We start from the raw sequence: 12757 nt of genomic DNA, 5'->3' as shown, positions 1-12757 counted from the left end.
GGTTATTGTATAAAGGAGTATATAAAGAAATACCTATAGAGATAAATTTAAAAAGGCTAATTTTAACCATTAGAGCAGATTATCATTTTAACTTTGAAATTTTGCTTATTTAAAGCAGAAGGTGGGGCAGCCTGGGTGGCTCAGCGGTTTGGTGCCTGCCTTTGGTTTGGGGCGTGATCCCAGATCGAGTCCCGCATCGGGCTCCCTGCATGGAGCCTGCTTCTCTCCCTCTGCCTGTGTCTCTGCCTCTCTCTCTTTCTCTCTGTGTCTGTCATGAATAAACAAGTAAAATCTTAAAAAAAAAAAAAAAAAGCAGAAGGTGTTAGCTTCCAAAGACCTGTGCATATATGTCTTGGCTTATCAGTATTTTAAGATCTTAAGATTAATAATTCTTTTTGATCTGTATAAGTCTAGTAAAGTGAAATACGACATTCTTTTAAACAATTGTGTTATAGATTATCTTTCAAAGACTCCTTTTCCTCTTATATGATTTTTTGAACTTCTAAAATCTGCCTTTTTTTTGATCATATAGAAGCCAGTGATCAATTAGCAACTGTAGCTCAATCTTCTCTAGAAAGTTTAGTTTAGTTTAGAAGTATAGTTGAAAGTTTAGTATTTAGAAACAAAATTACTTTCTGATAAATGAAGCATTGATGGTTTACTATGATTTGATTGTAGTTAGTTTAGAACAGTGTTTAAACATTTAAAATGATTTTGTAGTGTTTCTGAGGATTTTTCCTCTTGTTGAATAGAGTATGGCTATTAACAGAAACTATGTACAGATTTTTAAAAAATGACTATTGCTAGGAAAAGGATATAAAGACTCAGTCTAAACCTAAACTAATTCTCCACCTAGTAGGCTTGGGACAAATTTCTATCACACTATGTGCATGTGTCATTTTAATATGAATATACCATAGAAGTACATTCAAAATTTACTTGATAGACTGTTACTGTGGTTTGTATAGAAGGGAAAAGGGCAAGACCAATTATTGAGTAAAATGTTCAGGTAAATAATGAGCTGTTTTTATGGAATTTACTAATTTTGTTTCATGTTTTGAACCACCTGAGTCACTCTGGGTTACTTCCTTGCAAACAGGATCCACATTAGGAGAACCTAGAATAAATAATGGCTCATATTAGCTGTTATCTGGGACTCCTGTTTCTTTCATCCTTGCAGTTCTATCCATAGTGTTAGTGCTAGGTGAATTTTTTTTTTAAGATTTTATTTATTCATTCATGAGAGACACAGAGAGAGAGAGAGAGAGAAAGAGAGAGGGAGAGAGAGAGAGAGGCAGAGGCACAGGCAGGGGGAGAAGCAGGCTCCATGCAGGGAGCCCGATGTGGGACTCCATCCCGGGACTCCAGGATCATGCCCTGACTGAAGGCAGTGCTAAACCGCTGAGGCACCCAGGGATCCCCAATGTGCTAGGTGAATTCTTAAGGTCAAGACAAGAACTTCAGTAATTCACTTTGTAACATAAGCCCAAGAAGTTAACATAATTGCTTATGGTCACTCAAAATTATGGCAGGATCTAGAGATGAAATTTACTGCTACTGAATCCACTGTGCTTTTAACTATTCTCTGCATATTATGAGAGATGAACAAGGTACTTGGGTTTTGATTAATATGAAATTTATTACATCTTTTTAATATATTATACTATTTTGTGAAGTATCATTATACCTATCATACTAATATTAATAGTAGCTATTTTATTATGTGCAATATTCCAATTGCTTTGATGAGCCCTGTGTCTTTTCATTTTAAAAACAACTTATTGTGGGGCACCAGGGAGGCTCATTCGGTTGAAGGTTCAACTCTTGGTTTCAACCCAAGTCATAGTCTCAGGGTTGTGAGATTGAGTGCTATGTCAGGCTCCTCTCTTAGTGTGGAGTCTGCTGTGATTTTCTGCCTCTCTTTCTACTCCTCCCCCTAACTCATGTCCACTCATGCTCTCTCTCAAATAAATAAATAAATAAATAAATAAATAAATAAATAAAATATTAAAAAATACCTCATTGAGACAATATGTTTAGTATATCATAAATAAGTTAATTGAGTTATAAGAGGGTTAAATCTCTTACCCAAGGCAACACATTTATTAATTGGCTGAGTTAGGACTCAAATTCAGGCCTGTTTGACATATGACTGTTCTTAATAACTTCAAATATTGCTTCCTCATTAATTAATTAGTTAAGCCAGTGTTTGTTAGATATGTATTTTAGCCTTCTTACTGCCTTAGGCATGTATGTAAGAGGAAGTAAAATTTTGTTTTTCATGAAAGCCAAGGGAACAGATATAGTTTTGGATGACAGATAATAATGACTTCATTATTCCTTTTTGTTGGAACTATATGGAAATATTATAATTCTTTTAATATAAGCCATACTCAAGTAATCTTGAAAATGGCTGCAAGAAAGTCATGTGGAAAACACTGACAGCTCATGAAAACTGTTGAGATAAACAGAAGGTTGATGTTAAAAACTTTCTGAAAACTAGAAGTAATATTGAGAGAAATAATGAAGCAAATAAATCAGTAGCAATGTTTTTTTTCACCCTTCAATAGATTTTTCAGTTTGCTTCTTTCTCTTCCTCTTTTTTATCTGTCTCCTCCCCCCCCCCTTTTAAAACCAATATTAACATCTTAACAAGCACTGTGTTTCAAGCACTGTGTTTCCCTAGATTGGCTGGTGCATTGCCTCAATTTAGCCACCTTCGTGTACTTTTATTTTCCTAGGAACTAAAGTGTATTTTTACTTCCCACTAAGTGTCTAATTTGTGCCAAAGGCAGATAAGTTGGATCCAGAGTGCATGCTGTGTTGGATGGAGGACAAGAGTCATAATTCTGAGCTTGGACTCCAGATGGATTTTTAAATTGTTTTTTAATATAGCCAATCAGTTGCTATATTAAAATTGGAAATCTGCTATTTAAAATTGTAAGAACATTAACAGTGATTTCAATTGGAGCAGTTTTTCTCAGATCAAGAGGATAAAAGCCAGATGGGAGCAGTTAAGCACATCTTAGCATATAGGCATATAACTCACAGCAATTGTGAAATATCATGCATACATTTTAATACAGGTTTTTATGCATAATGTATAGCAACATTTTTCTGAATATCAAAAATACTAACTACTATGGTTATAGCAATAATTTACAGCCAATTGAATTCATATTCTGTTTTAATGGAATTATTTAAAATATTTTAAAAAATCTCCATTACATATGTGGTACACAGTAAATATCTTTATAAAGTTGGAAAGGAAAAAAGCAGTGAAAGTATTAAGGGGAATGCACTGGGGTTTATTAGTTACTCACAACTATACAGTTCTTCATAATCTATTTAAAGCAAGGACAATACCAAGGAACTACAATACTGAATGTCCATGAGAACAATAATAAAAAATCAGGATTGCCAAAAAGATCTGTGTCTGAAGAGAGAATTAGGGAGAATTCTACTGTTTTACAGAGTTATCTCTATAGATTATTTTCTCACTTGCCCACTATCCTGGTAAAAATCTGGAAAGCTACACTTTACATTGGGTTGGTATCCAGTCCAAGCCTAGTAGTGAAAGTCTAATACAGATGTTGCTGCATAGGGGCTGTGTTGTCATCACTGTTGCCTTCTCCTCTGCAATCCTCTGTTCCCACTAATGGTAAGGGACACAGAGAGCAAGGCCATGCAGTACTGAACTCCCACAGACAAACCAGGGGTTGCCAGAGTGGTATAATTTGCGGGACTTTGAAAATTTTCCTGTGTCCAAAGATATTTTCCTCTGTCTAGCTTTTGTGACTGACATTTTAACATTGAGGAGAAAATTTATTTGGCTAAAAATATTTCAGGTTCCAGAAATTAAAAAAAAAATTCTGTGTCTTCAGAAAAAGTGTTATCTGTCATCTAGCACCATTTTGAGAATTAGTTTATCATACTCTTTTTCTCCATGAGAACTAGTGGAGAAGGACTGTTGATGGGACCAAAGTAAAAACCAAGTGCTGATTAGAAGAAGTAGTAGGTCAGTAGGTCATAGCAAGTAGTTTAGGACAAAGGTTGGCACAAGTCTGTTGTGTGCATGAGGGAAGTATCTCTCAAGAAGGGGAGGTGAGTAGAATAGAGAGGTTTGTGTGACATTCATCCTGTAATTTGAGTCCCTTCCAGTTCTCCATTTATCGAGGATCTGCCTTCTATTTATTTGTTTTTTTAGAAACTTAAACTTCTTGCTTAGGACTTAAGGAAATATATAGCCTTCCCCCAAGAAGAGCTTACATTCTTAGTTATTTATTTTCATCTCATTCTGATTTTTTTGCTAAGGGATTCTTTTTTTTTTTCCCACAGTTATTTTATCACTGTTTCTCAATTTTGCTAGTTTCCTCTGGTTATTTTGGCCAAACATGGTTTTAGGTCTTTGTATTCCTCAAGGCATTATTGCTATGCATCCTGTAGTGTTTGACAAGTTTTTCATTAGAAAGTTGGAATTACCTAATCTGCAAACTAATGCTGTTACATTACAGATAAATGAAATTTAATATCACTTTCGGAAAACAGTGAAGTAGCAATGGCTAAAGAGAAATATATGAGTGACTCGGGAGTTCCTACGTGCAAAGGACTATATTTTACACTGTGGTATCTCAGCCTAGTGTGTGGCATGCATTCTTAGTGAGTGACTGATGATTGCTGCTCTTAAGTTAAATTGACTGTGTCCTTTCACCCAGTGCTAGTGGGCCTCTTTTTCCTTAGTGTCTGCTTTTCAAATCAGTGCCCCTTCTTTCCTGTCTTGTTTTCCCTGGGTCCTCCTTTCAGTACTTCATTCCAAATTAGGCTGAGTAGACCTGGTTAACCTGTTTATTGATCTCTCAGTGATGTTACTTTTCACATGCTTATATACAAGGTTAGCCCACCTTTGCCTCAGCTTCTTGAGACAAGACAGAAACAAAAGATCCAGGGAAATTGCCTCAAACAAAAGAGGAGTTTCCTTTTGGAGATAAAAATCTGTCGCTAACTCTGGAAGGCTATAGTTATTTTAGTCACAATTGTTTTTTGCCTTGCAATTCATTCAGGAAACCAGTGTTACGTAATAAGGTGTAGTTCCTCTCTTCAAGTAGTTAAGTGTCTAAAAAAGAAAGCACACTAATGTAAATTACAAAAGTGGATTATACTATAGCAAGGGCAAAAATGAAGATATGCAAAAGTTATTATAGGACATAGTTGAGGGTCATCTAAACTTCTGGGGGCAGGAAGTGGGAGAGTGTTTGGGGAACAGGGAAGAAGGCAACATCTGAACTGCATCTTGAGGAAGAGCAGCAGTTATCCTGATGATACTGTAATTAGTAGACGTGAGTATGCTAACACACAAATGTCAGTGTAAAGAAAGGCTCACAGGCAAGAGGCAGTTCCTGGTGCCTGGGCTTACGAAGTCTGAGGTAGGAAGATAAAGATAAGGAGATAAAGCTTGAAGGGTATTATTCGGAAGTTCATGTATAAAGGAACTTGTATCATGTATCACTCATATCTATTAATTTATCAGGTAATAGAGAACTACTGGAAGGTTTTAAGGAAGCGAGTACCACAGGCAAATCATCTGTTCTCCAGTTTCTTTGGCATTTTTGTGGGTTCTAGAGAGGAATCCTTCTACTTTTCTGTAATCTAAAGTCTATAGGAGGAAGTCCAAGATAGAAAGGTAGGGTGACAATACAGAAGCTGTCTGTATCCACAGGGGATACTTTCTCATATGTAGGAAAAATCTTTATCTGAGTAAATATAAGTCTTTTCCATCTAGTGAGGGAAAAATACTGCTAAAAGGAGAAAACCATTAATTTATAAAATTGACAACATGGAGATTTATTATAAGGTCATTGAGAATTTTTTTCTCTCACTCTCTCTCTATACAGGCATTCCTCACTTTACATCGTTCCCACATACACAGATTTCAGTTACTTATGTTTAATTAAATAGCACCAGTCTCCCAGCAACATGATTCAAATTTCATTTCCACAGTTGTGATTAATTACATAAGTACAAACTCTGCTACTGTCTCTTCTGCCTACAAAACAACATAAACTACAAAAACTACATAAATAACAGATATGCATCCAGATCAATGACCAGCCACATCATATCATTCAGTCAGGTGGTGATTGTTCACTGCATATCTGTTAGTTCATACGTAAGTAGCAAAGTGTGTAGTATGTTGCTTATTTGTCTCTCAGTGATAAACCTATGAGATATTTTACACAACGGATAATCAAAAGATGTAATTGATCAGGAAAGATGAGGGTACAGCAAAATAGATTACTCCCTTCCTATCCTGAGATAACACAGGGCTTAAAATTAAAATTGAACATAAATGGAATTATAGAAGAAATAACTGATACTGGGACATGGCTGCCATTTGAGAGACTCTAGTTGATACAGCCAGAGGAACATAGTAAAGATTAACTTTTTGACATAAATGCAGAAAGGGTTGTGATGAATTTGACAGAGATTTCCCAGAGGAGGTAACACCAGCAAAAAAAATTAACAGTAGAAGAACTTTTGGAACTAGTTCATGACGTTGAACGTACAAAGGATAAAATGTTCAAAGTTGATCCAGACTTGGAAAGGAGTGTGACAATTTGCCAAAGTGTAGAAAATATGCTTGCTCAGTATGGTAATTTATACAAGGCCAACCTATTCAAACTACTCTTTATGATTTTTTTTCTAAGAAATGACACTTTCTCAATGTTTTTAATGTTTTGAATTACATTGACTCTAAATATTAGTTTAGCATTTTTTTCATTTCCCTACACAATTGTAACTGACAGAATTTTTGACATTTGACAAAAATTTTTAAAAGTCACAAAACATTTGCAATTTTTCCCATTATTAATATTGCTTTGCATGGTTTCAGCTTGGATAGTCTGTTCTGTGGTCCTGTAGTACCATGTCAAGTAAGGATGGCCTGTATATAAATGGTACCACTATCTTCCTTATGGATTAACATTTTATTTATAGATTCAAAATTTAAGCTTGGGCAAAGTTCAGGTATATACTTGAAATTTGTTTCCTTCCCATCTCTTAACATTTCTGATTTCAATTCTACTGTATCTCTTATACTCTTTCTTTTTTTCTTTTTAGTCATGCGGTTACCTATTGATAACATATGTTTGTTAAAGGTGAAATTTTTGTTGAAATAAGTATTAAAATTAAAGTCTCTGAGTTAAGATTAGATTCTGAGCCCCGTTTGTTATTGGAATTCTTGGTAATGTGATTTCCCATCACAAAAAATATTTAGACAATTCTATAATTTATTGTAATGAGTCTTTTTTTTTTTAAAGATTTTATTTATTTATTCATGAGAGACACAGAGAGAGGCAGAGACATAGGCAGAGGGAGAAACAGGCTCCTCACAGGGATCCTGATTTGGGACTCTATCCCTAAACTGGGATCATGCCCCAAGCCAAAGGCAGACGCTCAACCAGTAAGCCACCCAGGCGTCCCTATAATGAGTCTTTAATCTGTTTTAAAACAGTTTGTAAATTTTCCTATTGACATTCCTTGAGGAATGTGTTCACATCAATTTTTTTTTCAATGTATTCATCTGAGAAAAATTGTGTGTTGTCATTTACTGGACTTTTTTTGTTCTTCCTATGTGAATATAGAAAACAGTGACTCAAATATATTCAAAAGGCTATACTATAAACTAACTTTTAAAAATAAAATATTAGATCCCTGGATTGGAGCTCTGCCAAAATTTAAATGTAGGCATTTTTCCCAGGAACTTAATCCCAGGAAACTTATTTAAAAACTTTACAGACTAGTGTTTAAGTAGAAAATAAATAAGGAGTATAGTCACAGATATAGGGAATAAATGGAGACCTTCCTACAATAGTGGTTCTAACTCCTGTATATTATAGATACAATAATATCACATTAAAGTAGCAAAGACATTTTTTAATCCTACTTACTTATCTTTCATTTTAACATTAAGAGAATTGAGATGTGATATTAGATACTTAGAATCTATTTTGAGGGCACCTACATAGCTCAGTTAGTTAAGTGTCCAATTCTTGATTTGAGCTCAGGTCATGATCTCAGGGTCATGCAACTGAGTTCTGCATCAAGTTCTGTGCCCCGCAGGGAGTCTGCTTGAGATTCTCTCTCTGCTCTTACCTATACACCCTCTCTGTCTCTTTCTCTGTCTCTCTAAAATGAATAAATCTAAAAAAAAAATTAGAATCTATTTTCTACTCAGGTAACTCTCAAATCCATTGAAGTCTTTTGATCAGTTCATTCATTCATCCAAGTCTCGTCATTAATTAATTAATGGGCACTTTCTATGAGGTAGGTACTGTTTTAGGCACTGAAGATACCACATTGAATAACATATATAAAGAACTCTCTAAGGAGCTTATATACCATCTCTTATTCCACCACTCAAATCTGATTTATAATTATCTTTCACTATGCTATGAAAGCCTCCAACCTGACCCACTCTCTTCCATTCTACACATCTCAGAATCTCTATCTTTATTTTATATCATGTGCCTGAATCTTGTTTTTTCTCTGATATATACATCAATCTTACTTAAATTCTTCTTCCGCCTCTTAGTCCAAATTGACTCATAAATATGCCTTTGTTTTTCATTCAATGAAAGCTAAATTAAAAAAGTAGTGACTTTCGTATAGCCCAAGTAATCAAAGAATGCTAACAGTAAAAGGAAATTTTAAATTAAAAATAAATAAAAATTCACTGCCATCATTTTATAAATATAGACTTTGAAGCTCATGATGTAGCTAGTTAGTGGCAAAACTGGAACTAGAACTCCGTGTGTTTAGTCTGTTCCTTATTATTATTAGCAGTGAAAAGACAGCTAAAACATTTTGATTTACTCAGGCTCTATTGATTGCAAAGAATGTAGACTTAGGCTATCTCAAGGAAGAGACAATTATTTCATTCCTCTCTGTAGTATTAAGGGAAGCAGGGACCCAAGGAATCTAAAAATAGGTGCTGTAATATACCTAAGTCTTATGGAGACAAGTACTGATTCAAAACAGTTCTGAGTATCTTAGTAGCTTTAGTTTGTGAATCCTTTACTGTGCTTTTCCTACTACTGTTCTGTTGTTACTCCTCTGCTCTTTCTGCATCTGCCTTTTTGTATTATCTTGCTTTTCCTCTGAGAACAACTTTCTTCCTCAACGTAGTTTGTGCCTACTCTAAATTTTGTATTGATACGCTGACTTTCTTGTAGCATCTCAATTCCCCTGCTCTTCCTCTTAACCTTTGTGAATATTTCGGGCTTCAGCCCCCACCCCTTCATCCCCCCACTGCTAAGTGCCTGAATTTTTCTTTCTTTCCTTTTTGAAAAATAGTTTCACTTAATTAAAAAAGGATTTGACTGACCCACTTTGTTTCTATTTAGGCAAAACTCTTTATTCCAAGTGACTTCATTGGCTAGGGGCCAGACTTCGTATTGGTCTCCCACAGATCGAGTGTTGTGTCCTGTGGCCGAGGTGGAGTAGGAGTGAGTTCACAGAGGACAGGTCCTGACTGTTGCTGCCCTCTTATTAGAGTCTCTGGATGTGGGACAGTCCCTTCAAAGGAAATTGTACATGCAGAAGATACCATGTTTAACAAGCCTAGCTCACCATTTTAAAGTGTTTCAGAGAAAGTAATTAAAGAAGTTGTACTGCCACTGTGTTCTGTTTCATCATGGGCTCGGGAGGAAAGAAACTGTGGTCAGAAAAACAGATGGTAGCCAAAGAAAGGGAGGCATATAGTTAGACTCAAGTATTCACAGAAAGAAACATAAATAAGTAAATGAATAAACACATACTTTTTTTAAAGAAAAGGAAAAGGAAATAGGCTTATGGGAGGGGTTCTAAAATGGAGGAAATTCCTACCTTGTAGGATTACTATCAAATTAAATGAAGTATTTGGAAATGGCTGGCACAGCATCTGGCACAGAGCAGCTCCGTGAAGTTCCTTTCTTCCTTCTCCCCCCACCCCCTTCTCTCCCCCATCTTTCTCATAACCACTTCTCTGTTCTCTTTCTAATAGTCTAAACACAAAAGGGCCAAGCTCCCACAGGTCAGGTCTTTTCCTCTGCCCTCTTGTTTTTTTCCTTTTGTTACGTCATTGTTACTAATACACTTACATATAACATAGAGATAACACAAAAATCTTTGCCTCCAAACTTGTTTTCTTCGTTTTTCCGGTCTTTTCTCTGGTTCCTAAGAGACCTGTTTACTTCAGCATTTTATTGTTGCTTTAAGTTTAATATTTCAGAAGCTGTTCAGATCACTCCCTTGTTTTTCGAATAGGCACCGCTTCTAATTTCCTCCTTGTCTAGCCAAAGCATTACTTCCTTCTCTAATTCATTAATACAAATTATTAAAACCCTCAGTGATTAATCCTGAATGACCATTTAATTACATTATTTTATATCCTGAAATTCTAAAAACTTATCTTCAGTTTGCAGTATATTAATTCAAAGTTTTGATATTTGTAAGCTCTAAATGATTTCGGTTTTTGAGTTATAATTTGCTTAAAATCCTATAAGGTTTTCTCTCTCTCTTTTTTTTTTAAAGATTTATTTATTGAGAGAGAGAAGGAGAGAGCGCACACACACACAGGAACACATGAGTGAGAGAAAGGGGAAGAGGGAGAAAAGCAGACTCCTTGCTGAATGCAGAGCCCTGTGCATGGTTCCATCTCATGACCCAGAGATCATGACCTGAGCTGAAACCAAGAGTCAGACACTAAATGGATTGAGCCACTCAGGCACCCCAAAGTCCTATGAGGTTCTTAAGAAAAGGAACTTTTTCTTGTTTTTTTTTTTTTGTATATATCAAAATCTAGTAAACAGTAAACAGTAGGTTGATTTACTGATTGTTGACAAGAGCTTAAACAAACTCCAGTCTTTCTTTCTCTTTCTTTCTTTCTTTCTTTCTTTCTTTCTTTCTTTCTTTCTTTCTTTCTCTCCTTCCTTCCTTCCTTCCTTCCTTCCTTCCTTCCTTCCTTCCTTCCTCCTGTTCCTTCATTTAGCTTTCTTCATTTGGCTTATAGAGGATCTTTGTAGAAGAAAAAGGATATTATCTATTTTAATATCTTTGGGTGTTAATAATGGAGATTAAAGATTTGATTTTGGTTCCATAATATGGAAAACAATTTTTTTCATAGTAATTTTTTAGCTCTATAAAATTTCTTTTTTCATAGGACCCATCAGCAGGCTCTTTGATTTTTCTTAGGTCATTCATGGAGTGTGATGACAGTATTTGGATTAAAGAAACTGCCAGAATATGGTCTAGTTTTTCAGTAATTACAAATAGATTATGTCTAAGGGCATTTTGCTTCAGTATTAATAAACTAAAAGCATCTCGATAGAGTCCAGTGTTGGGCTCTGTGCTGGGCATGGAGATAGCTTAGGATTCTCTCGTTCGTTCTCCCTCCTACCCTCCTACCTTTCTAAAAATAAATAAATAAAAAATAAATAAACCAACTTTTAAAAAGCTTCAGTAAGATTTAACAGACCCATTCCTGGATACCAGCTTTATGTAAAAAATGCTATTTTTTATTCTCTATTCAATACTATGCTATAATTTTTGTTGATAGTAATAAATAATACAAATACTTAAAAAGATGAATAAGAAATAAATTTTAAGAATTAAATAGGCATTGATGAGGAAACAAAAAGTTGGGATAAAAAACAACTTAGAACCTTTGTTTAGTTTTCAGCTTGTATGAGCTTACTGTTCATGGCATGTCTTCACCTTTAACCTTACAGGGACTCAAAGGCTATCCAGGGCTTCCAGGACCCAGAGGTGAACCAGTAAGTACTTTATTAATAAAACTTGTATCTTAAAAACAAAACAACAACAAAAAAACAAACTTGTATCTTTTCCAGTAAAAAAAGACACATTAGTGAACTCCACTGAGAAATTATTTTCACCCATTTATTATTTAAGATTTTCTTCTCTGTGACTTTTTCTCTGTTTAGTGCAGGTTATTTAAGATTTTCTTCTCTGTGACTTTTTCTCTGTTTAGTGCAGGCCAAACTTTTCAATTGATCATATTATTGATTTGTTTTTGTTTTTGTTTATTCCCCAAATCCCTGACTGACTTTAACTATCTGCCTAATGTGTTCCAGAATAGCAGTTCTTAAATTTTTGAGGTTCACAAATCCCTTTATGAGTGTTATCAATGAACTCTTTCCCAGAAAACACACATATTCATGCACATGCATGCATACATGCAGACACTACACACTTGATTTATTTTTATTTTTTGTTTTTATTTTTTCTTTCACACATTTGATTTTTTTTTAAGATTTTATTTATTAGAGAGATAGAGAGAGAGAGCACAAGTGTCAGGAGAGGCAGAGGGAGAGGAAGAAGCGGGCTCCCTGCTCAGTGGAGAGCCCAACTCAGGGCTCCATCCCAGGACCCTGGGAACATGACCTGAGCCAAAGGCAGACACTTAACAGACTGAGCCACCCAGATACCCCACACATTTGATTTTTTATACAGTTTTAGGGGCTTGCCTATTTACAAAAGCTTACTCTTAGCTGTTAAGTTTCCTGACCCTTGCATAAGGGAATGTAAATAAATTTTAATAAAAAACCAAGTCAGAGTTACACATATGGTGGTGTCCATTACATAAATACGCACATATTTAAAAGTCAGAATAGTTTGGGAACTATTTAGTTTTTAATATGTTATTCTTTCTCCCACCAGAAAATAATATATCACATGTCATAGGAAAAAAAATAAAGCCATA

At 35.1% G+C, this 12757-nt stretch overlaps 1 protein-coding gene across 1 annotated transcript in view; it reads left to right on the top strand.

Annotated features, from left to right (window-relative positions):
* COL24A1 (collagen type XXIV alpha 1 chain) overlaps window positions 1–12757 on the top strand; it is a 384669-nt gene that overhangs the window by 60221 nt on the left and 311691 nt on the right. Inside the window, exon 9 of the mRNA XM_055339781.1 lies at window positions 11766–11810. Within this exon, the coding sequence (XP_055195756.1) occupies window positions 11766–11810 (45 nt within the window). The remainder of the gene's footprint in view (window positions 1–11765; window positions 11811–12757) is intronic.

This window comes from Nyctereutes procyonoides, unplaced genomic scaffold (assembly GCF_905146905.1).
Source record: "Nyctereutes procyonoides isolate TBG_1078 unplaced genomic scaffold, NYPRO_anot_genome, whole genome shotgun sequence".
NCBI lineage: Eukaryota > Metazoa > Chordata > Mammalia > Carnivora > Canidae > Nyctereutes > Nyctereutes procyonoides.
This window is presented reverse-complemented; position numbering and strand designations above follow the sequence as displayed.